The sequence below is a fragment of the Ceratina calcarata genome, unplaced genomic scaffold, assembly GCF_001652005.2.
Source record: "Ceratina calcarata isolate Rehan_Ccalc_2016 unplaced genomic scaffold, ASM165200v1 scaffold272.2, whole genome shotgun sequence".
In the NCBI taxonomy this organism is placed as follows: domain Eukaryota; kingdom Metazoa; phylum Arthropoda; class Insecta; order Hymenoptera; family Apidae; genus Ceratina; species Ceratina calcarata.
The window spans coordinates 101,988-123,297 of NW_017149416.1; the positions used below are offsets into that span (position 1 = coordinate 101,988).

Sequence of the window (21,310 nt, forward strand, 5' to 3'; positions counted from 1 at the left end):
ACATACATATATACAGCGAAAAATCTTGATCTCCTTTTGTTCACCTTTATCTGCGAAGAATTTATTCATTTTACACGCGAACGAACGCAGGCTCGAATCTTACTCCCGGGTAAGATCGCCGCGAAACTCAGTCGAGAGAAATATATATAATATATGTAATATTTATAAGAATAGACTCTATAGGAATAATGAATTTGCTGTCTCTCAGAAAATAACAGGCTTAGAGCCGTCCACGACGAAGCTTCTCGCTTTTCTACGGATTTTCGATTTTTTCTTCCTGTTTTGCATTATATCTCCCGTTTCCTTTTATCATATTTGTTTGTCCACCCGCGACTAACGAACAAATGCTTGTACGATCGACGCTTGTGGCCCTCCAGAGAGGGACTGGGCGCCTACGCGAAAATATGCCTAATATTTTATAAATATTTGTTCGTTTCGTATGATGATCAAATCCTAACTTCAAATAGCACACTTACTTTGTCCTTATTTTCGGTTTAGGCGCATTTTTTCGCAGCTGAAATCATCGCCGAGACGTCCAGTCATTCACAGGTGGGTCACTGGTCGACACGGAGCGGAGACCGTTTATCAAATTACCTCATTCATCTCGTCTATTCCCCGCAATTACGAAACGTTCCTCGCTTCACAAATGATTTCGCGATGGCCCAACGCTGCGCTGGTTGGAAGACCCGAGTTCCTTCTTCCCCGGGGTGAACTCGTTCGATGGATCACACACGCACTCCTGAATATCAGGAATCGTTGCGATTCGATTAAAATAATTAAAACGATGAAAGGAATTCGTGTGCCGCGAAGTTTACTCGCCTCACACGACGTTTCACGATCGAGAGGAAGGAACGCGCGTGTTTGTTCTCTTTTATTCGAAGATGATTGAGCCATCTGTCGAAAACGCAGATAATCATTAATTTTTATTCCTCGTTCGGTTGCTTCCTCGTTTCGCACTCTCACTATTTGTCCCACCGTCTCTTTCTTTCACACGCACACATGTACACCGTCATCGTTGCGATATGCGCTCTCTGTTCGATCTTCTTTATTTACATAAAATGAACACTGGAACGTCTCTATTAGACGTCAAGTAAGTAACTTAAGAGTAATCGTGAACGCTCGCGTGTATTGCTAAAGGGCAGCGGGACTGAACGAGTGGTTATGTTATAAGCTGGCCACGAGCCAGCGGCGTTTATTCTGTGAGTGTCAAATATTCCATACGGCGAAAAAAGCTCGAACGGCTCACCCAACAGATCTCACAATTCCTCAGGGCTCACCGAAATTACTCTAACATCCACGCCTGTCCGTACGAGACAGCTAATTAGTTTAGTGAATCGTCGATTAAAAATGCAAACAAAGAGCGACCGAGCTTTCATAGAATCGTTACGTTAATTATCTCACGGGGAATTGCTACTCGCGGTCGACGATACATCGTCAACGACTTCATCGAATTTCCTATCGGTTTAAGGATCGAAGAACATCTATAATTATTTCTATCGTCTTGTACTCTTCGATTCGACCCACAGATAACAGAATCTCTCCCTAAAATGCATTTCTCATTAAAACCGTCGGTGACGTCACGAAACTCAGTCTCTTTTCTTATTGAATGACTTATGCGTTCGTTGAAGGATCATGTAAATAAGTTCATCTTAGGAAGCTTCGATCGGAAATAACACCGTCCGATACGTTGCGAAACAATCTGTTTAAACTCGAAAAGAGGGATGATCCTTCCGTCCCGGCGAAGCAACCGAAGCACTCCAAGTACAATGAAAACGCAATCAGATCGATTCTGTCGCTCGTGGTCGTTTGATTCTGACATGATTAAAGCTCGCTAACATCGATACCCTCGCTACTGAACGTCCAACGGAATCGAGAGAGATGTCTCTCGTTTGTACCCGTCGTTCTAATCGGAGTTCGGAGCTCGCTGAAATGACGCCGGCCTCGCGGATATGAGTATGATATGCGCCATGCAACACGTTCACGGAAAACACGCATACGTCATTTATACGTGATGGATTGGGAGAGCTTTGATAAAAATCTCAAATTAATTAAGCCGAATGTATCGTTTCGCGATTATCCCAAATCGACGATGAAATGCGTGAACGACCGTCTTGTCTGACTCTTTTAAAAAGTTTTACACATCGTTATAAACACGCCGCGGATTCCTGTGCAAGATGAATGTTGTGTCAATTAAAGAAATAACATTTCGTGAAGAGCTTTCTTTAATCTTCTGCAGTTTGTATCGCTATATGCATTTTCTATGTTCTTTATGTACTCGATTTTACTGTAAACGCAAAGAATCCGTGGTCTAATTATGAGTTCTGAAAGATCGCGAGAGCCGGCGCGATAATACGTAAATTGCCCGCTTGACAAACTTTCTTTTTAACGCGTCCTAACCCCCGCGGGGGTGTGTACTTACAGACCTTGGCCAGGCCTATCTACGTGATATGAAGCATCGAGAGTAACAAACTCCCTTCGTGACCCGATTTCCCTGTGTCTCTTCGACTTTGTCGAGGAGTTGGGCCGTCATGAAGTGGGCGAATGATATTTGAGGCCGCGCGTCACTTCCGGTTCCTCGAGGCCTGATACTTTCAAGGCGATCCATCTAATAAATATTCGCCGTAACTTTTGCTATATTATTAGCTTACTTTCCGACGTTAGACTCTTAATTTCGACCCCGAGGCGAGCTCCGGACACCCGGCAATCGGTTCGCTAACCCTTTTATCTCACTATCATAATTAAGGAAGCATTTGGTCAACGCGCGTGCAAGCGTGCCTCCGCGGTCTACCTGTTTCTCAAAAAGGTAAACACGCGAGTCTGTCAACGTCGAGGGAACGAACGAGGTCCGCGTGGAAAGTAGGTACGAGAGCTTAGTCTAAAAACGAAAACGATTCTTTAAGATATATACAAGGATTGAACGATTCGAGTGGAACAGCCGTACACGTTCGATGTTCAATGCCTCCGAGAAACAAGGAGAAGAACCGAGCTGCGTACTCGACGAGGAGAAAATTCGAGGAGGCTCGGAACGGTGTACAGAATACGATTCGTGAATAAAATACGACGCCTGAGAGCTGGACAACGAACACCTCTCGCGCGTATCGAGTGAAATCAAATTGGGAGAACGATTGCACGTAGCGCGGCTACGTAATTGTATGAGAAACCGTGAATTTCTGTCAATCATCAGTAACAGACGACGTGAGTGTATAAAAGGAAATAAAAATTACTTACAGTAGAAATCTCTTTCTTCGGGAAATTCTGACAGAGAACCAGAGGTTGACGACAATTTCGACGTCAGTTCCGATTATTGAAACAGTTATCGGAAACCGAAGAAGTATCAATTTGAAACGTTTCGAAATCGTTTAGATCCCTGTTCGTTATCCAGGTAGACGACGCAGAGGGCAGCCAGAGAAGAGGAGTACCGACTCCAACGGGGATAGAACGTCCGTCTTCTGGTCGAACAGGAGCAAGAAGAGTGGTAAGGCAAGGCGGGAGGGTGACGTATCGTGCCGTGGAAAAACACTATTATTGGTGCAAGGTCTCGTCAGTCTCGTCCTGTGACACGATACTGGACCGATTCGATCTAACGTCCAGGTCCATGCTGAACGGCTTCGTCGACAAGCTCGTCTGCGCGTTGTTCTCGTCGCCAGCGCTCAGGTTACACTCCAACGAGCTGTCACTGAAAGTACAGAAACAGACCTCTACTCATCACTAGCGTCTTCGACGATTGTTCTACGAGATCGGTTCGGCTTTGATTCGACGATCGTACCCGGGCGCGTTTACCTGACGATACTGGCACGGTCCATGGACGTAGACGCCGGCACCGTACAGTTGTCACCGTTGCAAGGCCGTTCACCGTTGCTGCTGCACGACGACGACGTTCTCGTCGCTGCAGCCTCCTTCATCGACGCGCGCCGCGATTCCTCGTGACATTCGCACCTGCACGACCCGAACAAACGAAGATCATTGAATAACAGCTTGTTCGTTCGAGTTCGAAGTCATTTGTTCAAGGAAATTCTGCTATTGACTGATACTTGGACGAGGTACGCACATACCTGCACTCCTCCGGTTGCACGTAACTGTACCCGCCGGATTTGACCTCGTCGTCGGGTCGCGGTATCGTCTGGATTCTCTTCGGCGCTTTCCTCTTCTCTGGTATCTCCTCGAAGTTGATCCAGTTGCTCGGCCTGGCGGTGGCTCTCGGTGGCAGTGGGGGTGGACTCGGCGACTTCCCCGCGGCTTTTCGACCCCCGTCGGGCACCTTGCCCGCGAACTCCATGAACGTGTTCGTCCCGTGCTTACGCGGGCTCTTCAGCTTGAAGCTCTCCTCGCGCGGCAGAGATATCTTCATCTTCTCCACGCGGCGCTCGTCGAGAGACGTGTGCATCACGAACTCGTCCAGCAGCGTCGGGTTTATCGGCGTCGTCGATCGTGGTCTCTCGATAGGTATCGTTCTGGACCAGATAAGATCACGCAAAAACGTGAACAGGAATTAAAGTTTTCGTTATGCAAAATCAAACGATTTCAATAGAAATTTGTACACCGCGACACGCATGCAGCTTTTTCATGTTCGTATTTCCTGCACATTGAATTTTTCTCTGTAGCGAGCGAAGTATCACTTACCTAACTTCCTGAAGTCGTTGCTTCACTGGTAAGATCGGCATAGCGACGCTCTTCTCCAGGGGTAGGGTGGTCGGTACGTAAGGTAGGTCCTCCTCGAAGCTCTCCTCGTAGAACAGTCCTTTCCTCTCATCCGGCAATTCCTCGACGAGCTTCTCGACTTTGTTCCTGACAAAATCGATCTCCGAGTCCCTCTCCGACTCCGAACTGTTGTGATCCAAATCGGAGATCACGCTCGGCGTTTTCTGAAGTACGTCCTGCGGCTTGAGCCCCTCGTCCATCGGTTCCACCTTCTTGCACTCTTCGACTTGCACGCGCTCCCTGATCTGCTTCTGCCGCGGCGCGTCATGCTCTATCCTCTCGGGCGGCTCGACGGTTTGCTCCACGGCCTTCTCCTTGCTTCTCCTCTTCGGCTTCGTGGCTTCCTTCTTCCCGATCGAATCCTTCGACGAGCTACTGGACACCCGATGCTCCGCGGGAGTCTTCACTTCCGTCGACGATCTGAATTCCACGATAGGTCTCGTTTGACCGCTCAGCTTCGAATCTTTCGAAGAGCTCCTCGAGATCTCCGAGTCCTTCGAGATGCTCTGCGGTATCTGGCTATCCCGCGAGTAAGAAGGCCTCGACGTCGTCTCGATCAACGCTTCGGTCTTTATCCTCGACGGCGGTGGATAATGCTCGATGGATACCTCCGTGACGATGCTCCCAGTCAGCGGTTCCGACTCATACTCGTCCAGCAGCTTGGTGGGCGTTTCGAGAGGAATCGACACGCTCTCCGAGGGCAAAGCCTCCTCGTAGTTCCTATCATCCGCGTGGAGGCTTATGAAGATCGAATCCTCCTTACGGCTCTCCTTCTCGGCGTTGAAACGGAACTCCACGTGGCCAATGCTCTCGAGGGACGGGTGGCCGTCGAGCTCGGTACCGCAGGAGGCCGCGATCGCCTCGTCGTAACTCTTCTTCCTCTCGCGTTTCTTGAACAGGCTCAACGTCGACGAGAACACGCCCTTGTTCTTCGAGTCCTTCTTCAAGCTGCCGGACCCCTTGTCCGCGGGTACTACCACCCGCTCGCGGGACTTGGACCTGCTGCGCAGGCTCTCGGTGGTGTCCCTGATCTTCGATGTGAGGCTACGTCGCGGTTTCGTGCTGGGCGATGGTGACTCTGGGCTCAACACACTGCCGTCTGTGCGGGCCTTAAAAGTTGAACACGCGGTGGTCAAGAAGAGGGCATGCAGTGTCTTTTGTTCGAGATTCCTCTCGACTAAGCTAGCGGGTCTTCTACAAAGCCAAAGCCAGGAATCCGTGTGGAGCATGTGTGTGAAGAAGCGGCGTCATGTCTAGTGTTACATCGTACCCGTGCTCGTGAGTCACAGCGACGCGGTTCACACAGTCGCTTAATCGACCGTTTCGTCTCATATACCATGGTGGGAAGACCGTTCAAGGCACATCGTTGTGACTCGCGACTACGGCGTACCGTATGTTCAGCAGCATACCAGATGCGTAGTTAGTTACTCGCGTGGAGCAGCGGGCAATACCTTGAAGAGGGACGCGAAGCTGCTCTTCCTGGAAACGGATGAGGGGCTCGGCGTGCGGGAGCCCTCCAGGTCGCGGACCTTCTGGTGCCTCGGTAGCTTGGGGCTACCAGTCGCGCTGCTCGTCGTCGGTGTTGTTTGCACGATCTCTTTGAAGTTCTGCGTTTTTTTCCTCTTGTCGTTGAAGTCCAAAGTCGCCGGCTTCTGCACCTCCTGCGACTGACCCGTCGCCGACTGTTCCGACAACGTCGTCGCGCTCTGCGTCTCCGCCGGCTTCTTCACCACCGGCAACTTAAATGAGAATCAAACGCTAGCACTCGTGCTCACGAGAGGCAAATTTAAACAGTCCGTTCGTCCGTCCACTCTCTTTACCTCGATGTTGACCTTCTCCAAGAATCTCTTCGTGATCTCCACCTCCCTCTTGAAGATTTCTTTCCTCTCCTCGCGACCTCTTCTCCTGGGCTTGTCCAGCGGGTCCGGTTTGAAGTTCCCGTCGACCATCGAAACCTTTATACTCTCCGGAATCAACGCCTTCGTGGTGTCCGCTTCTCGTTTCAACAGGATCTTCTCCAGATCGTCCGTCTCCGGTTTCGACGGTTCGATCAGGTTGTCCGCTAGCATCGGCTTGCTCCCGCAAAACGACGTTTCGAGAAGGCATTTGTGCGGACTCGGTGATCTGTCGAAACAGTATCAATCTCTAGTTCCGAATTGGCAATTGTCGACGCTAAACTGATTTTTTGTTTTACATGAAAATCGACGGTTTAGATATCGGACAGCGATGGCGAGGATGAAGTTACCTGGAGGACGTAGCCGAGACGACGGAGAGCTTGCCAGAGGCTCCGGAACCCTGGCTCCCGACGGAGGACAATCTAGACGTTCGGCCGCTGATGTTCAACAGGACGATCTCCGAGCAGTTGCTGTCTTTCCGTTCTCTGTCCAGCTGTTTCCCGCTGTAGTCTGACAAGGAACCGTCTTCTTTTTTTCTCTTGGCTAATTTCTTTGATTCTCTTCTAAGGTCCTGCTCGTGAACGGGATCCTGCAGATCGAGCTCCTCCGTCGACGACCTCAGGTCTTGGGCGTCCTCTTTATAGCCCAGGGTCAGCTTGCATCCAGGTGGAGGTTCTCCGCCTGCAAATATTTTTCACCAGTTCTCCATGAAACGAACCGGAATCGTTCTAACGGCGTAACTACCTCAACGACTACCTCAACGATTACTTCAACTATCAAAGACTACCTAAGAAGGTTTAATAACTTTTTAACAGATTTCTACTTTTTTGTATTCTAATTGACTACTCGTGGATTCTAGTAAGTCATGGTTAAACTACTATAGCTCGTTTTCCTATTTCAGTACCGAACAACAAAAGAAATCGCTTGTCACAGCAAAACATTCGGCTTCTGGAGGAAAACAAAATCGTGCCGTCGGTTCACGCGTGTGTACGTGCCGGTCGTGACAAAGGCGAGCCCTTCTCTTGAATATAGGACAAACTTCGAGCGCGTCGTTCCCCTCTCGAATGCTTCCATAAAGTTGACTCGAGGGCGCGTATTAATTCGTGGCACACGAGCAGAAACGGGGCTCGCCGTTATCTCCCCGGGGAGCGTTTAGAGACACCGCATCGGTGAACAACGCACGCGGTTCCGTTCCGATCGATCGCGACCCGGCCTCGTAGCCAACCTTCCTCCGCTTCGTCGTCTTCTTCTTCTTCTCGTCCGGAATCGTCCTCCACGGACTTTTCTCCGTTCGCGAATCGATATTATGTTTGCCCGTTCAAGGGACAACGTACATACATACTTACTGACGAGCGTTTTAGGAACGGAGATATTCGGATATTACGGTTGACGTACACTGACCCACGCGATTGATCAAGATTACGCCTGAAGTCGATTTGAATATGTGCTTGCAAAGCTTGATCAAAATGTTCTCCGATATCTATCTCAAATCTTTGACGGGACTGAAATCTAATTATTTCTATCGAATTTCAGAAACCGGAACATCGTCTCATTGATTTCTGGAACTTCTTGATCGAACCCTGTGCATTTGGCGATTAGGAGATGTAGAGATCGGTGCGTACCTGCGAGGAGTTCCCTCTCCGGCGACGAATCCCTGGAGTTACTGTCCTCATGATGCGAGGAACTACTCGCCCTGCTGATATCAATTCTCGGCGTGCTCGGTGTCTTTAACGAGCTACCAGGCGTTGCCGGCGTGGTGACCTCGACGATGCCTGGCATTCGCGTAGCCGGTTCCCCCTGCATTCAAATTTGGTAAGGCTGGTTTTGTCGTCGATTGAACAGTTCACTTGGGGTGTAGTGGTTGAGTGGTTGGTTGGTTGGTTGATTGAGTGGTGGCTAGATGGTTGGTGGCGGAACGAGACACCCGCGGGACGGGCGAGCGTGTCGACAAACGGAGGCCTCACGCCTTTTTCGTTCGCGCGGGGAGAAACCGCGGCGCGGAGCGGGCAAAGCGCGTGCGGGCAACGATCGGCGCGATCCTCCAAGGGGAGTCGACACGGATCCTCGAGGAGCCGGATGGATCCCTCGCACGAGAGCAGCCGATTTAGAGAGGAGACTCAGGGAGGACACAGGGAAGGACTCACGTTTTCCACCTCGTCGGACAGGTCTTCGAAGGACGCTATCGGCGCTGGTCCAAGCTTCCTCTGATGAACGCTCGGTATGCCCGACGCCATATTTTAGCGATAGCTCAGCCCTCGATGATGCTGCAACAACGTCCCACCGTTTTAACCATTCCTGTACCAATCGGGTAAAATGAAACTTATCTCTGCCTATTCGTTTATCGGTTCGCAACGTTCTAAAATATATGATTTTATTAGGAAACTGCGATTCGGACACGAGGAATCAGCAAGAAGACGAGGATTGATCTCTGTACGACTCCTTAACAATCTCGTTTCAATATATGTACAAATACGCTACCGTGATTTTTAGGCTGCCAATTATCCGAATGTAAAGCCGTTCTCGGATGATGCGCCGCTCGCGAATCGCCGCTGTCAAAGAAGCTAATCGGTGTTGACGTTAGAACGTTTCAGCGAAGGACGAATCGATTAACCGGAGCGGTCGCGTTGCATCGCGACGTGCAGGACGTGCCGACGTGGAGAGGGCCACTTGTCGTTTACGTCACTGGTGTTCGAGAGCACCAATTTTCCATCAAAACGATCTCTAAATATTTTTTCCGCGACCCTATTACCTCGTTTCCCCGTTCCGACCGACGCGGCGCCCGCGGGGTCGCATCTCGTAAAAGCTCGTCTGTCGGATATTTTACAACCTCCGGACGGAGTTTATAGCGCGCACTCGAAGTGGCGGGCGAATTTCTCCGGTGAGACTCCTTCTATCTACCGTCGTTCCACTGGTGCACGTCGTCCTTTGATTTACTAAAACTAATTATTCCGAGAACGTTGACGAAGCAGGATTTTATTGGCTCATAATTCTTTGTACGATTACGTCTATATGACTGATTTTATTTAGCATTTGAAATATCTTCTAACGATTTAATTTGTAATATTTGTCAAGTTCTGTCTGTTGCAGATCTCTCTAATACAATCGACGGTGCATTTGCTTTCTGATTTATCAAGAGAGAAAGCACACTGGCCACGAATCGCGAAGCTAACAGAACCGCGTGGACAAACCGTGCGGGTAACCACCATCTCCCTTTGAGAAGAGGCGAACGCGTCAACAAGTTGCCGGAGCGCAAACATCAGGACAACCCGCTCGTTCCGTCCGAAGCTGCAAACAGGATTTTCCTCGAAGTCGCAATAAAACGTACGTGACGTTTATTCCAGCGCTCTCCCTTTGTCCCTTTCGAAGGGCTCGTGAATTCGTGTAGGAACTACGCTTTTGATTGACCGAATCGTGTTACGCGAGAGTTAAAGATTTATTCGATTATGCTCGTTAACGGACCGCCGAGAAAGGGCCGGTCTCTCTTGTCAGTTGGAACGGATGTAATTTCTTTCACCGGTTGGAAATAGGACGGCGGGTAGTCAGACGAAGTTTACCGGCCGTCTGTCAAAGGGAGGAACTTTACTCGAATCCGTGTCATTCGTGGGACTATCGCTCTGAGTGACATGATTAAAAAGTTCACTTCTCACGTTCGCGCTTTAACGTTTTCAATCGTCGGTTTCGACGACTAAATGAAAGATAACAATTAGATTCCAAGTTTTATGCGATTCGAACGAAACTGAATATGCAAGAAATCTAATAGACACAATATGACAAAGATGAATGCATATTGCAATGTTCAGGATATGACTATTTAAGGATGTATTGGCTATACAGTCAATCCCAAAAGTTGATGTACCTTAGAAAAACGCATTTCCTATTATTAAAAATAGTTCACTTATCTTCTATTTTCGATATTTAATGAGTTAAGTATGATTATTTGGCATTTTATAGATGTTGACAAAATCCAACCATCCCAGCGTCGAAACGGCGAACTTTTGGAAAAAAATTTCGTTTTTCCTCAATAACTCCTAAACCCTTGGAGATACGGGAAAATTGCATAGGACCTTTCTTGTAGAGGACGATGAGATCTACAATTCCTGTGTAAAAGTTTTTCGCTAACATTAATAGTTTACGAGTTATTGACGAAAAACGAAAAAACAGTTTTTCGTGAATTACTCGTAAACTATTAATGCTAGCAACAAACTTTTATACAGAAATTGTAGATCTCGTCGTTCTCTACAAGAAAGGTCTTATACAATTTTTTCGTAAGTCAAGCGGTTTGGGAGTTATTGGCAAAAAACGAAAATTTCGCAAAATTTGAAGGGGTACCCCTTGGAAAAATCTCGGAAAAATAAAAAATTTTTTTTTCTCAAAATATCGAAGAATGCTTCAAATAGAAGTTGTAGGCACTCCAATTACCTACGGGAAAAGTGATTACCATAAGAATACATGCAAATTTTAGATCACTATAATTTTTCAAAAAATGAGAATAATGATTATAAGAAATGCCAAACAAATCATTTTAAGCCCTCTTGGCAGATCTGGTGTTAATTGTACTAAAGACGTTTCATCTTCCATACAAATCTGCGACTCATCGGCCATTATATAACTATTTTTTAATACGTTGGAAAGGAGAGAACGAACGAGACAGGATCAAAGGGCCGTTTCCTACACCGATATTAATTAACGAATTAGCAACGACGAGAAACCACGTTTCGGAGTGAATTAATCCGTTGAAGGGTAGTTTCGTTTCGAGTTAGCAGGGTCTTGGGACGGGAAAAAAGAAGCTCGCAATATAAGAAAGGTCGTTGATATGCTGAGCCAATTAGCAACGAAGTCTCGAGGGGCTCAGACTGAATCTCGTGCTTCAACGTGTTAAACACACGCTGTTCACTCGCTCACGCCACGGTAGTAGTACTACCACCGACCGGCGGGCTCTGTATTAACTATGAGTCACGGGATATTTTAACAGCGTCTAATGATCGCGAAACGTATCGTGACTCCAGGGTCCCGAGCTCTAAACGCGTGCTAAGTAACGAACTAATTAGAACGGCCGGTCCACGATGCCAGGAATTCCATCAATTCTTTATACAAATATAACGCCCGTGCACGGTACACTTTAATTAGCTTTAATGGTAGGCGCATATGTTTTTATACCGCGCCTTTAATTAACTGTAATTCCAGTGTTAAATACAGGGGAAAAATGAGACAGCAGAGTCGGCGCTGGTACCGAGTTTCGTGGACAGTATCGCCGGTAAACTCGTTCCGGCGGAAAATTGAAAGGGAATGGCTGGAAAATTAGCTACGTGGTGCGAGTATCACTGGCGAGACCATGAAAGTTGAACAGTCAGTGACGGGTCGACTGAACTGGAATCGATGGGATCTCTTTCAGAATGTCTTGTTTTGCGTTCTCCAATCTCCTGGCAAATCAATTGCTCAGCCGTCTCGAGAGGAAGCGCCGCGGCGCGTCGTGTCGTCGGCTGGTTAAACGAACCCCCGACAAACGTGAGCCACTTTCAAACCGACCGCTAGACTTATTTCTTTGTCCCGTCGATCGGAAATGATCAATCCATCTTGACCCTTCCAATTCTCGTAGAGAACTCGGCGGAAAAGAAAAACAAAGGCGAACTGGGTCCAAAGGGGATGGCGAACGACAGATACCTATATCGCTGGTCCTGATGCTTGAAAGGTTGCAAGTATTTTGGCCGGAAGCCGAGAGGAAGAAATTTCGAATGGGTTTAACTCGTTCCAACGGAAAGTTTGGTATTTCCATTCGACTCGACGAAGTCGTTCCGATTTATCGGTTTCAAATTATGTAAATACGAAAGGCCAAATCGCTGGGATTCGATGATCAATTCCGTTTAATCAACTCCGAAATGGACGGTAATACCAAAGTCAGTCGAATGAGAATAAAACGAAAGGAGAATTTGTAATAGATACTCGACGTACTTAATGAATACACTCGAGTATGAGAACGTAAGGACGGTTCTTAGCAGCGAGTAGAATGGACGAAACAATTTTCGAATCCGTCTAACCAGCTACGAGTTATACTACTGAAACGAGTAACGGTGTCTGGCTCGTATGCCCCGTATACTCCTAGTGCTCATCTTCTGAACAATTTCGTGCTCCGCTTGACTCCGGAGACACGGCGTTCACGTTTTTGGGATCGGGGGCTCGAAAACGTGTCCGAGCTCGACGTTTGTGGAGACCCCGGATTTTTTGCCACGTTCAAAGGGATTACCTCACGGTCTACGGCGCCCGTTTTTCAGTTACATTTGTCTAAGCTAGACGTACCGGAACCCCTTTGTGTCTGCTGCACATTCGTTTTTTTCTATAATCTTCATTTTGCAATTTATACATTAACTCAATGAGTGTACAATTTGGGATAATGATTCCTGGCTAGTTCCGGCTTATATTAATTTCTCTAGGAGGACGAGATTAAAAAACAAGAATAAATCTATATCTTCTTTTCAACGCTCGATCTGGCGTTAACTTACAACTTTTGTTTCAAATATTTTTCGCCAGCGGCAACAGGTAAGCAGAAAAAACTCTCGGAAAATTTAAACTTTTTTCTCGGAATTTCGAGAAACACCACCTCCCTATCGTACTTATTTCAAATGCATTATTCTCGTTGTACGTGTTAAAAATATTCTATGGTTAGCGTCGAAACATGAGTTTCCATCGGTCGCGAGTAGCAAGTTTAACGACCGTGAAAGGAGCGCGGAAGTTGGTTAACGTGTCTGCACAGGCATGGAATAGTGCCAATAGCTGAAAAGTGTCTGTTCCCGAAGGAAGATCGGGCTTAATTCGAGAGCGAGCGGGACAGGAGACGGGGAAGAGGTCTAATAGCCATCCAGACGGGCGTCGAGACGGCTGAGGATACGGGCTGCATTCTCTGATAACGCTTATACCCTGTGCCCTATACCGTGCAATATCTCACTCCTATCAGACAGATCTGCACCGAGACTGCGACTAATTCAAGCGCAACGCGAAACTATACTCAAAACTCTTTTAACTTTCAGATTTGGTTCGGTATTATCCTCAGACACAATGTCTGCTTTCAGAGAGGATCTTCCGACAGTTCGACGAGTCCGAGGATCCTTTGAAAAAAAGAAACACTGAAACATAGTAAGTAAATGTTCTAATTTCACGTTGCAATTTCTACACACTGGCTCGAGATTGTGAGTAGAAATTGTGACGCGAACAGAAACTGGGACATTTGCTATATTGCTGGAAATCTCGCGGTTACTCTATTCGTCCTTAATTTCGTCTGATTAATCATCTTTCAATTAAGCGGAGGACACGGCTCCAGATGCAGGGAGGAGCAGAGACTCTCGTTCTCGTTCCACCGGAGAAAATCGGAAAACATTGCAGCGGATTCCGATGCGGCGGCACAACGTCGCCTATAAATAGACGAGCCTTGTTAGCGGTTACATCGACGCTCGCGTACGTGTCGGATAGACACACGCCAGATACACGAGATTTCTTTTTTTATAAAGTGGAAAGAAGCAGAGTCCGGCGGCTACCACCGATACCCGATAATCATTCCGCCCGGCCAAACGAACGACCACAATGAATAATGAAACGACGCCGCGTCCCACCGCGCCTAACCGTTTCCGACGCCCATTAAGCTTTCTCACCTTTGGGCCAAGGGATTGCATCTGTCTAAACCGACATCGAATTTCCAAAGATAGGTAAAATGTTTAAACGCCTTTCAATCTTTTCTTTACGAAATTCTGACTATTATACGTTTTATAGTTACAATTATGTTGAACTCGGCTGATACCGAAAATGTTTTATTTCCCATAAAAATTGATAATCAATTAGAAAATCGTACGATATTTGATAGCTCGTTTAACCTATAGTGTAGGTACTTGGGCTCCGTTCTAAAGAGCATCGATTTTCCTTCTCCACCGGTTGTTACACCGGTGTTCCCTTTTCGAACGCATTCCAGAAGTGGATTCTCTGATTTCAACCCCCAACCGATCGTTAATAGCGCATTCAAACATTCAAGAGGATCGTCCAACGGGAAGGCTAGCTACTTTGTCAATTCGGCGGTGAGTTCGTCTGTCTAAACCTAAGTAGAATAAGCGGTTTACGATCGGACCAGATTTTTTAATAACTACTCAGCGTCGAAACGTGAATATGTAATAGACGACATTGGCAAGAAAGTCAGCTTCGTTTCTATCGACTTCGTGTAGATCATAAAATTATGGGAACAAGTGCACTAATTATAATAAGTGATTATTGTGGTGTGAGAAAGAGAGAAAGAAGGAGATTTAGTCTTAGAGGTAGGTTAAAAGGTACAAGTACTAATTATAATAAGTGATTATTGAGATGAAAGGTTAGTCTTTATTTGCATTTTCATCGAATTTTTTTTAACTTGGAGCATTCGCCTGCAGGTACAAAATTTTTTATAAATCTATCGAATTACATCATACATCAAACGATATAGAACTCTTCATACATGTCGTAACCAAGGGATTGTCAAAAATGGAGTTGTATTCTTGCTATGATCGTAGATGCATTTTGGACACGATGCTCGTAGAGTTGATCACTCGCGTTGGCAGTTAAAGTGAAGAACTTTGCCTTCCCAATCGTGAAGCGTAAATGTAGGCATACGTATCCTAGCGAGAAGAACAGGCAGAGCGAAACGATACGCATAGCTGGACTCTCGTGTCGATACGTATAGCTGGATGATCGGACGAAACGTGTCGTTGCGAAGCAGGACGATATATATTAGTATCATCTTATCGCGATCTACCCCCGGACTTGATTCGTCACGGTACGCGTATGTATGTTCCTGCATATTTCCCTGGTGACGTTCCCCGCGTCGCCCATGCTATTTCCTCGTTTTTTAAAAGCACTCACAACTCTCGTATTATTATTGTTCCGATTCGACGTCATGCCGTGGGAATGGCAAACTTCGTTTCATACGTTTATTACTTTATATGATAAATGAAATAGGATTCTATCCGATTTCAATTAATCATCGTAAAACTTGTGATATTATCGATAAAGGCTGACAGACTAAACACATTGCGCAGTAAACGAAATTGCACGATTTCCAATTTGCAATTTGAGAGAGAACGTCCGGTTCGTGGATGAAAACTTTGCGAGCGGTACAGAGAATTTTCCGGGTTTCAACGTGAACGAGAACAAGACGATTGCGCAGCAACAAATCGGCGCGTTCCGTTTATTTATAAACGTCCTCCCGCTCGGACGGCTTTCAAAATTCCGATCCCATCCAGATATTTTTCCGCACGCTTTGGGGGAATCGATTTTATGGCGCTGTTTCGATACGCCTTGTTCCACGTTCCAAATAGAAGACCACAAAAAGAGGAAGAATAAACGACGATCCTGGCGATCGATCCCTTCCCGTCGGATGCAATGGTGACACGGGCGAAATTAATTATCGGGTCGATGGACGTGAATCGCGCGAAGCGCCGGAAAAACGGGACAGGTGAACAGCTGATCGTTTAACAGGAGCCCGTTTTTCGGTACGATCTTCCGCGCCAATTAAATCCCGCACACTTGTCCTATTTCTTACGCTCAGTCGAGAGCATGTTTCGTCATTGACCTTTTATCACAGTTTCAATTTGACAGAAGGCCTATTCAGCGTAACGATGAGCGAACGAAGAGTACAAACGCTTACTTACGATCGTAACGAACAACCGAGGAGGATCTCCCCGGATGGAAAAACGGCGAGGCACGCAGTCAACCGTCACCGGAATCTGTTTCACGGATGATCGATGATCGACGAACGAGTCCTTTTGTTCATCCTCCACGTCGAACGACACTGGAAACAGGCGGACGCGACACGGATGCAAGGAGATGACACGTGAATCTCGGCGGTCCCCCGACGACGAACTCGTGTTCGACGCACGGCGACGGTGAATCGACGGACACGCCGCGACTCGCGTTTGACGTAATTCCACCTTCTTCGACGCTCGCCTCTTTTGATTAGTCATACGCCGTCGTCCCGTGCGTCGCGTCGTCGCCTCGTTGCAAATTACGCGGCTGCACTTTTTGACGATAGGCACGTATAGCGTTTTATCTCCCACCTCGTGGCGCGTCGTGATTTTTCTTTCAGATAGGCTTCCGTGACGAACAGCTTGTTTATGCAAGGTGTATAGAATTTTCTTTTTTTAAAAATCTCGTGCATGAATTACTCCTTGGTTGTCACTTATAAAGAATGAGCAACTCATGTAATATGGATCGTATTAAATCAAATCTTACGTTCTTACAGTGTTTGAATTGGAGCGCTGCTGGACGAATAGGTAAACTGTGATATCCTTGATCCAGCTCAGACACGTGTCTATCAGTAAAAATCATTTGGTAGCCTTCGTGGACTGATCTTTTAGGCAAATCGAGAGGATTCTCGTTATCAGCGAGGCGTCCCGCTGGGAATTTGAATTTCCCTTCCAACAAAAATTGTTGGAACGCTTACAAGTAGTCTAATCGTTATTGGAGGCGATCCGATCATTCTTCGTGGGATTGGCAGTGGCCGAGGTATTCGAATAAAGTGAGACGAATCTCATTGAGATTTCATTCGGCCCTCGTGACCTGTCACGGTCGAAAGAATTCGCTCGTGAAAGGGAAAGTATTCTCGGCCTAGCTTTTTCTTTCACCATTTAAGGAACTGAATTTTACGAGGAGATCATCTCGAATAGATACACTCTTTTGGTATCGGTTTAAATAATTTGTTCGAGACATTTATTTGGTCATTTTAATATTGAATTCGATATTCTGAATCGTCTTACAGATTACATGCGGCATTGATCATTTCTGCAGATTCAGTACTCTTATAATTGAACAAAATCTTCGGTCTAGCATCGAACGATGGACTCTCGCATTATCATAAAGGTATAGAAAAATCTCCGTACGTTCATTTAAACATCTTGAGACCCAGTTCGTGGAAACGTAGATATTTATCGAACGGGAAAACATGGCCTGGTTCTCGAAACTGGAACTCCTCCGCTTCCGTTCTTGCCTTTTCTCATTCTGAAGCGAGCCAGCGTGCGATCAATCAGCGTTGATTAATCGAATTCAACGGGGCGGTCGCAGCCCCTTTTACGAATCGACGCCTATTAATATCGTAGCCGCCGCACCCAGTAACACGGACAGGTGGCCTCTCATCTTCTTTGACGGTCCGCCGAAGGAGAGGTCGTCCCGTCGTCGCGAGATCGGTCGGTGTCATCCGTTCCCGTGACCTGTCGTCGAGTCGTCGCGCCGCGTCAAGTTAAATAAACGACCGCCTCTCCTTTGACTCCGGAGCTCGTTTTCTCATGCAAATCCCCATTCTCGCCTTTGCGTGCACTGGCCGCGTATCACCAGCGAAGCCAGGCGCGCCACTCCGCGAACATTTCCCTTTCAATCGCATTGAATCCTGGCCTGGTCGAGAAATCCTCGAGGCCGTTTCCCCAGGGCAAACGAGTCGCTTTAAGATTCTCCTTAACCCATTGACGTACTTCGATGGTGTGCCACCCGATGGCATCGACCATAGGGAGCGAAGGCGAGGGTGAGCATGCTTTCAGGAAACGCGTCGAACGGGCTCGTTTTGCGACCCTCGTTTCCGTGAATGGCTAGCGATTTCGAGGATCGGAGGGGGGGGGGGGACGAGAGTGCCGGGCCGCTAACGAGAACGCTCTCGTTCCGTTGAAAGGGAACGAACACGGCCGAGGCGGACAATTCCTCGACTCCCGGTGTATCGCCCGTTGCTAAAAAACGTGCAGGAACGAGGAAGAGAAGGGCGGCGGGGTGGCTCTTCGTGATCCAGATAAAAAGAGAACGACGGTGATCGGCGAGGCGAAGCCTCTAGACTCTCTCGGTCGAAAGAAGCTACACGGATGGAATTTCGAGGCAAAGAGGAGGAGGAGAACCAGAGGCTCATCCGACCCTTTCGCGATGCAGCAGCGATCTCGAAAACCGTAAGGGTCGGTTAGAGCCCTTGGGTAAATAGCTGCTAACAACTTTTTTACGCTCCAAGGAGAACCACCGCCACGGCTACTGTTTAACAGCGACCGCGTTTATCGCGGTGTCTGTCTACCCCCGTTTTCCTTCGTTTGATTAAGAAAAAGAGTGACGAGGGAGAAGCAATGGGTGAGCAACGATCGGTCAATGGTCGTGCAAAGGATGTCCCAATGGTTCGAGCGTTGCTGAGGGGGTGGACCCGTCGCGTTGTGATGGTACGGACGACGAATCGTCGGCTCGACGTCGAAACCAGCGGACGCCAACCACGGAAAGATAGATCGGTGGGATCCGTGGCTGGTCGCATCGATCGTCGAATCCTGGCGTGCACCACTTACGGACACACGGCGCGAGAGCCACGAACGCGAAAGCGTATATAAAACTGGTGGCCGAACGAGAACGGAATGCATCCCTTTAACCGGAGACCAGCTCCGGCTTAACCCCGCTCTGTCTTATACCACTTACCCCAGTGTCGTGTCCTCCATGCCAACAATCGGGAAGCAATCGATCCCCTGGTTCCCGCTCTACTCCATCCTCCCGGATCGGCTCGTTTGACGTCTCTGTCTCTCTCTGTCTCTCTTTCTCCACTTCTTTTTCTTCTTCGTTTTCTTCCTCGTAACGCGCGGTCTCTCGGCCTGGGCCAGCGGCGTACACCGTCACACACGCGTTCTCTGCCCTGACGGCTTACATCTTGACGGTCCGTGCACGCAGCTGTGTTCCGCAGGAGACACGCTCTCTCGGCCCTCTGCAGCGACACACGACGACCCGCGTCCTACTCATGCTCGCAGTCGCAACTCCATCCACCGCGCACACGCTCTCCTCGCCTTCTGCCCTTACCAGCCACCCTCTACCCGTCAGGGCTGCACCGCCTTCCCCCTGGTGCCACGAGCCGAACAGCTTCCACATCTTCGACCGGCAGTTTACAAATTTCAACCCCCTCGCTGTTTCGATTCCTTGTTCCTCCCTTAAGAACGTCATCCCTTCCAGAGCTCAACTTCTTCCATTGCTGCTAATTTTTGTATCATCTTCGATTAGAATAATGCGACAGTGTTTCAATTTCAGATTTACTCTTCTGAGGTCTCTTCCCTTCCTTGATTCGACGTTTTAAATGAAGTAGAGCATTGAAAACGAGGTAACGTCGATTCGTTGATAGAAGAGGTAGTAAAAAGTATGAAGAAAAAGCTCGCAAGGAAGGAAGAAGAGCGACGATGGCGAGGACAGGGGGTGGGAATAGACGGGGCACCGGAATCGATGCAGTCTCCTCTGTGGATTTAGTGCACAGTAGGGGCGCTCACTCCCCCAGGGTAGGATTAGTCACGATCCCACTCGGTCGTGAAGTTTCAAAGGTAAAAGGAAAAAGGTGGGACCTCGTAACGAGCTGTCACTTCGTGCCGCTCCATTATTCCGGTTCGGATCATGTACCGTGTAATTGAACAGAATTTTCGCAACGCTGTTTTAATTGTTTCGCCCCCGGTCGCGACGAGCATCACGGGTCGTCTGCCGCCGATCGATCCCGGAAGTGGGCTAGATCTGAAATTGATAGAAAAGTAACAAAGGACCTTTGGGAAATGGAATTGAGCCACGGTCCCGGTTTCCTCGCCTCGCTTATTTCTCTCAGTCTGCAACGATTCAAAGGATGCTCGTGCGATTATTATTCGTCCCACATAGGAGTAATTAAAATGCGTCTGGATTCGAGTATAATATTAATATGCAAGGCAGTACTTAATGTACGTAGGTTTCCCTTCTGTTACAATTGGAAACTGGGTAAATATTCCACTCTCCTACTGTTCTCCTCTAACACTTCTCAAGGTTGTATAAATCCTTTCATAAAAGCAATGACAATGCATTGATATTTTAACAGCTACTAGATACTACCTTAATAAAACACTGTATGTACAACACTGTATGTACACAGATGTACAACATCTGAGAAATTTTCCAGAACACAGGTTTTTATTACATGTAAACTTTTAGCAGAGATTTTATGGTTCATACAACCTTAACGTAACGTTAGACGTTTACTAATAACTGCTAATAACTAGACATCGAATGTGCAGGAATACAGCTGAGCTTAATATGGGAAAATTCAATTTTTTTGTAGGGTCCAAGGTTTTTTATAAAAGTATGAATTTATCGAAAGTTCGCAGTCTATCGATAATATACACAAAATTGTCCCGGAGGAAGCTCTTGGAGTTAACGAGCTTACTGGGTACCCGAGTTTGTGTATCCACCTCTGCATCGACGCTATCTGAGAATAGTACGCTCGGCTAGAAACAGGGCTGTCGCGGTCCCCGTTGAAACCCCTGGGAAGTTTCAACCGTTCATTGCAAATCGATAATTTTATCATCAATCTCCCTGCTCGCAACTGTATTATATTTCTACTTTTCATTGAACGATAGAAACTTGTTATTCGATACTTCTTTTTGCAATTCCTCTAAATTGCCGAACCCACATCCCACGTATCTCTCGCGATCGATGTATCTGCGATCTTTTCTCGTTTTACCAATCCGAGACGAATGTATTGAATTATACAATCGTTAAAAAAATAATTTTTATAAACACTTTTTTTTATTTACTGATCGTAACTTTCTTCCTTCCGCTGTGAGATAGTTTACCACGACTTCACCGAAATTTCTTCTCCGCCGATTGAACTTTCGATCGTTAAAAGCAACCTTTGACCTATACGCTGATCTCCTGGGACAAGCAAATTTATTGGTCGGTGAATGCAATCGTTTTCAACCGTTGAT

At 47.3% G+C, this 21,310-nt stretch overlaps 1 protein-coding gene and 1 long non-coding RNA gene across 9 annotated transcripts; one reads left to right on the forward strand and one right to left on the reverse strand.

The window, feature by feature from the left end:
- Positions 1-1,159: 1,159 nt before the first annotated feature.
- LOC108623545 (uncharacterized) lies at positions 1,160-19,389 on the reverse strand. Of its 4 annotated transcripts, none has more exons than XM_018022113.2 (10): positions 19,029-19,389; positions 8,738-8,857; positions 8,216-8,390; positions 6,944-7,274; positions 6,519-6,822; positions 6,150-6,437; positions 4,621-5,807; positions 4,053-4,451; positions 3,781-3,936; positions 1,160-3,676 (listed from the first exon to the last, which is right to left on the reverse strand). In XM_018022113.2, exons 2-10 carry the CDS (start codon positions 8,825-8,827, stop codon positions 3,523-3,525), a joined length of 3,084 nt encoding a protein of 1,027 aa, XP_017877602.1. In that variant the 5' UTR covers positions 8,828-8,857; positions 19,029-19,389; the 3' UTR covers positions 1,160-3,522. The 4 variants fall into 4 exon arrangements, with proteins under 4 accessions (XP_017877602.1, XP_017877603.1, XP_017877604.1 ...); XM_018022114.2 differs by lacking the exon at positions 19,029-19,389 and adding an exon at positions 16,253-16,341; XM_018022115.2 differs by having other exon boundaries at positions 3,584-3,698.
- LOC113464156 (uncharacterized) lies at positions 11,050-21,138 on the forward strand. 5 transcript variants are annotated; one of them, XR_003388992.1, is made up of 5 exons: positions 11,050-14,287; positions 14,459-14,650; positions 16,200-17,105; positions 19,626-20,327; positions 20,665-21,138. It is a non-coding gene; the product is annotated as an uncharacterized LOC113464156 (long non-coding RNA). The 5 variants fall into 5 exon arrangements; XR_003388991.1 differs by having other exon boundaries at positions 11,050-13,721; positions 13,888-14,650; XR_003388990.1 differs by having other exon boundaries at positions 11,050-12,098; positions 12,190-14,650.
- Positions 21,139-21,310: the final 172 nt, after the last annotated feature.

Excerpts from the sequence above, each read along its gene's own strand:
- LOC108623545 (XM_018022113.2), bottom strand. The coding sequence starts at position 8,827 with ATGGCGTCGGGCATACCGAGCGTTCATCAGAGGAAGCTTGGACCAGCG. Across the intron at positions 6,438-6,518 it reads TGGAGAAGGTCAACATCGAG|TTGCCGGTGGTGAAGAAGCC; the intron begins GTAAAGAGAGTG and ends TTCTCATTTAAG. Across the intron at positions 3,937-4,052 it reads GTGCAACCGGAGGAGTGCAG|GTGCGAATGTCACGAGGAAT; the intron begins GTATGTGCGTAC and ends CGGGTCGTGCAG.